Here is a 5,460-nt window from a genome sequence, read left to right as displayed (position 1 = left end):
AAGATTAATATGATAATATAATCTTAAAGAATTATTCTAAAGAAACATAGAACACTATATAATTATAGGCAATTTTATTTTATTGCAAATTTAAATTCAATCAGCAATAGAAATGAAGAAAACAAGTGTTTTATTAGTGTCATTAATTTTTATAGATTGAGCAAAAACATAAATATTTCATAATAATAAAGTAATTTCTAGGCGGTAATTTTTTACTTAGTTAATCAATTATGATAAAAAAAAAAGATATTATAAAAATATCATTAAGAATAAAACATAGATAAGACGTTATTTTTTTATTATGCTGTTAATTATAAGAAAATTAAAAAATATTATTAAAAATTGTTTGTACATAGAAAAAAATATATTTTATTTCTAACTTTATTATTAAAAAATTAGTTTATAACTTATTTTTTGCATGACTAATCAGATATATAGAATGAATCACAAAAATCAAAACATTTAAATATATTCTCATTAGATTGACGAAAAATTGAAAATATATATTAATTAATTTTAATTATTTAAATCTAAGAAATTGTTAATTCATGATAGCAATTTTCAAGATATTTTATATTTAAATCAAACGAGCAAAAAAATAAAAACAATCTTCTTATTTGACAAATGATTAATACTCGATTTACTTAACCTTTTCACTAAGATATCGAAATACTTTCAAAGTAAAATAAAATATTATCAATGCTTCGAGCTTTTTGTTTTTATTATTAAAAGATTCTGTAATAAAAAATTTTTCAATAGATTTTAATTTTTTAAAATAATTCTAAATTATAAAAAAACTAAATATACACATGTATCAATTCCCGAAGAAGTTAAATTTTTCCAAAATGAAAAAAGTATCACGAATTCGCTCGTTTGATCAATCGAACGATTATATTTCTATATAATCATTCAATTACAATTTCAATAAATCGTATTCCCATCTATTTGTTTAATACACTTACCTCTTTCATCCAAGGATTGAATCCCTATGTCTCCTCTTCTTGGAACCCTCTTATGATATATATTAATTGGTTGATTCAATATATCCGATTCATTTAAATTACTTAATACTTCAAGCTTTTCCTGAATAGGTTCATTGAAATATTTAGGCTGTTCCAAACGTTTCATTAGACTCGAAAAATCTTGGTGATCGAATTCAAGATACTTATTACGATCGTTTTCGTGCTTATATCGATTCGATCGATCTCGAACAGAATGACGATTTGATCTCGAATTCTGATCAATATCTTCGAATAAATCAATCGTTTCATCGTGATTGTATTCCTTCGATCGATGAGCATGGTGATTTTGCTTGTTTTGTAAATTTATACGAGCAGTATTGAACGAAGGTGTCTCGAAATTGTTATCATCGTCGATCGATCTTAATTCTTGAGATTCTGTATCCGTATCAGTCAAAGTGCTAAGACAATTCTCTTTTTGCAGAGCCTCCATACTTTTTGCCAATGGATATATCTTTACTTGACTCTTCCTTTCCCTGAACTGAAAACATAATATCCGAAAAAATATTCTTATTATATTTATATTTAATATCAATTTTATATTATAATATCAATTTAAATAATCTTAATATATAAAGCAACGATAAAATATTACAACTAGCAAGAAATAATATCATTCCTAACAAGTTTATTTTCATGAAATATATAATGATCTGTATATCAATTAGTCTTGATGAATATTAAATGAGGAAAATTTTATTTTGCACTTCTGTTCCATCATCAATCACATGATCATCGTTTTTTTTTTTTCTTGTGTGCATATCTCAAACTTGTAATTGTAAGAAAGTGGGCCGTGTACATATATGTATTTAATAAGGATGGAGCCTAAGCGAATCGAAATCAATTCACTATGCTTAAATGCGTTGCACGAGTTAGCAACTGTACGTAATAAAGGCGAGCAGCCTTGGTTAGCCGGCCATATTTGGAAAGACATCATCCTACGGCATCTAACGTAACCGATTCTAACAACTGTGAAATTCTTGTTGAAAAACAGAAAAAAGAAAGGAAGCATTTATTTAATAATATATTTAATCATTTATTCTTCGACAAAATAAGATATGAAATAATGTTAAAAAAAATAAAAAAATAATGAAAAAAAAAAAGAATAACGATAAGTGCAGTTTTTTAAAAATGAAATAAAAACGAAATAAATAAGATAATGTATATATACATTATATATATATATTTGACGTATTTATGTAAAAAATTTTATAATTTCTAAATTTCTATGATGTGTTTTAATTAAGAGATTCAAAAAGTTTCAAGTTTTTTTCGAACATGGAAATTATTTTTTCGATAAAAACTCACCGCTTCTATGTGAAGAAGGTTATCTTCGCTATTTGTTAATTCACGGAAGGTTTTCTTCAAAGGTATCACGCCTCGATAAATGCAATCGATGTAAAGAGCCATTCGAGCTCCTGGTTGAGATTGATGGACCAGGAAAATTACGTTCTTTGATGGAAAATTCGAATTTATGTTCAAATTGTCCATGTTAATGTGCTGTGCTATGCGATGGCCAGCTTCGTCGATATTCTCGAGGATTACTGAAATATGATTATTGTTTCATAGTTTCTTTTATATCTGTAAAAATGATAAAATGAAGTTCTGAAAAAAATGAATTATTATTGAAAAAGATAATGAATGCACTTGTAATAAAAAATATTATTTCATAAAGATTAATAAGTAATGAGAAGATGAAAAGAATGAATTTACGTTTTTAAGCACTTTCTTTTACCTCGTTTTGCTCGTCTATCGAGCATAAGTACCATTTTCGATTTTTCATATTTTATTGTTAGAAGGACTTCGACCATTACTTGAAATTGTTTCTTTTTCGATTTCATGTTTGAAAAAATGATCACAAAATCGTCGTTCCATCTTTCTCGAAGATTTTTCTCCAGATCTGCAAAACATTTGTAAAGAAAAGCAATATATTAAATGATAAATATAAATCTTTAAATTTCAAATTCAATAGTTTATTTCTATAATTGAACATAAACGTGAAAATAGTAATTTCAAATTAAATGTTGACTGTGAAAACAATTTATTGCCCTGTGCGTGCCGTTATCGGGTTTTTTGTCAACTTGCAGGGAGACTGGTTTGCAATACCGTAAATATCTTATGAGAACGTTCAACAGTATTTTGCTATACTTCGCTTTTCTTTATTTCCAAAGAATCAAATAATAAAAATAATAGCTTAAAATTTTAAAACAAATTGAAATTTATTATAAATTAGAATTCAAGACTTTGATTATGAATTCAAAATTTGTGTTTTCAATTAAATTAAATATTTTATAAATTTTAGAAAATTTTATAACAATATTAAGAAATTTAAAGTTTTAAAATATTTTCTTATAAATAAAATAAATTTAAAACAAAAGAAAATATAATATGAATATCACATTTGAAAAAATTAGAATGAAAATAAAATAGAGAAATTTTTCAATCGTTGTATATATTCTCAAAATATAAATAAAATCAAAAAATTCGATAATTTTTATATTGAGATTAAAAAGTTTTGAATCATTTTAATTTCTTTCAAATTTCCATCATTATATACATATATAGATATAAATAAGAAATTCTTATAAAATTTAAATAAATAAATAAAAAAAATGAAAACATCAAAATAATATTATCTTACCTTCATCTCGTGTAATGCTAGAATCGACAACATAAACAATGAAAAATATCGTGATAATCAATGTTATAATAACACGCATTTTAAATCACTTATTTGCAACTTTTACGATCATTTCATTTTATATCTATTTATTAATTTTTTTTCTTCGTGTTTTTTTGCCAATCGATTCGAAACGATACGTATCGATGCTGAACAAACAAATAGATCGCGGAACGTTCATCGACTGAGACAAGGAGGAAAGGCGTTCTTTGCTTTTATAAGCACCCACAAGGATTTCTCGAGTATGTACAAAGTAAAGATAAAATTATAAAAAAATATCGATAATATCGAAATGTTGTTCGATATATCGATAATATCATTAATATATCATGATGAATAAAAATAAGATAAATCGCAAGATATTATTTGTAATAAAAAATTAATTTTTATTCATTATTCACGTAATTTACTTTTATAATTTCATCTCTCATTGCTATTCTTCCATTTTATATGCTCATGTGACAAACAATAAATAAATTTTTATTAAATTTAAAAGACGAAATTAGAACAATAGGGAAAATCGAATGAAAAGTAACATCAAAATTGAAAAAATTTTAAAATGTTAAATGAAAAAGATAATTCTTGTTTAAAATAAATAAATATAAAATTAATGTAAATGTGTACCAAAATACATGAAAAAACAGAACATAAAATTATATTTTTTCAACTTTTTATATTTGATGTTTTCCAAAATAATATTTACAATATATGATCTTTTCAAATATTTAAAAATCATTTATATATGAAATAATTATATATGAAAGAAATTAAAAAATTCAATGATTAAATACTATTTCATTATCATTTAAATATTGAAATATTTATCATAAAACTAATATATATAGAATACATCATAGAATATATAACATCTATATTTTTTAACATTAGAAATTAAAACATTTTAATTTTAAAAAAAAGAAAATATATTCAATTTCCGTATCTTGTTTTGTCTTTTTTATGCCAAAAATAGATAAAAAAATCAAATATCAAGAAAAAGACAGAGATAGAATAAAAATATTGAAATCAGTACCATTTTCAGAATGTCGCAAATGAAACATAGAAAAAACAAAAAATAATGAGAAGAGGATAAAGATAGGGTAAGAATTGACAATCAGCGCCATCTTTTGAACTTCAAAAATATCTTTTTTTAAATACTTTTTAAAAGCTTAAAAAAATGGCATTAATTCTCTACTCTTTTTTCTTCTATTCTAGTCTTTTTTTTTGAAAAGATATCCTTCCAATTCAAGAGAATTGATGTTAATGATCAATTCTTAACTTATTTCTATTATTCTCCCACTATTTTTTGTTTTTTCTATATATATTTCATTTACAGCATATGAGGATAGCTCTAATTTTTGTCATATCTGTGTCTTGTTTCTATTCTTTGTCTATTCTATATTAATTTCGTTAGTTTCTTACAGATGACACTAATTTTTTATTTATTTCTATCTTTTTTCCATCAATTGCTTTCTTTGCTATAAATTTTGCAAAATTTATATACTAAATATAAATATAAAATATATTTTATATATATTTTATATATATTTCTTATATAAATATATAAGAAATGGCTTGAAAATCTGATTGATTGATGAATTAGCCAGTATAAAAATACTTTATAGAATATAAAATACTTATAAGAAAAAACTTGTTTGCAATATTCATATAAATTTAATATTTAGTTTTTACTTTTTATTAAAATTTAAAATCATCAATGTTTTGTTATAAGTATATTTATAATATATATTAATAATTAAATTA

The 5,460-nt window shown here is 23.1% G+C and overlaps 1 protein-coding gene across 1 annotated transcript in view; it reads right to left on the bottom strand.

The window, feature by feature from the left end:
- The window catches only part of LOC102671773 (cartilage oligomeric matrix protein), a 10,538-nt gene extending 6,627 nt beyond the window's left edge, over window positions 1–3,911 (bottom strand). The window contains exons 1-4 of the mRNA XM_031514549.1: window positions 3,661–3,911; window positions 2,755–2,919; window positions 2,328–2,563; window positions 963–1,500 (exon numbers count right to left, since the gene is read on the bottom strand). Of these exons, the coding sequence (XP_031370409.1) occupies window positions 963–1,500; window positions 2,328–2,563; window positions 2,755–2,919; window positions 3,661–3,739 (1,018 nt within the window). The 5' untranslated portion in view covers window positions 3,740–3,911. The remainder of the gene's footprint in view (window positions 1–962; window positions 1,501–2,327; window positions 2,564–2,754; window positions 2,920–3,660) is intronic.
- Window positions 3,912–5,460: the final 1,549 nt, after the last annotated feature.

The sequence above is a fragment of the Apis dorsata genome, unplaced genomic scaffold, assembly GCF_000469605.1.
Source record: "Apis dorsata unplaced genomic scaffold, Apis dorsata 1.3 scaffold_1055, whole genome shotgun sequence".
Lineage (NCBI taxonomy): Eukaryota > Metazoa > Arthropoda > Insecta > Hymenoptera > Apidae > Apis > Apis dorsata.
Note: the sequence above shows the minus strand (reverse complement) of the source record. Positions and strands in the feature narration are given on the sequence as shown.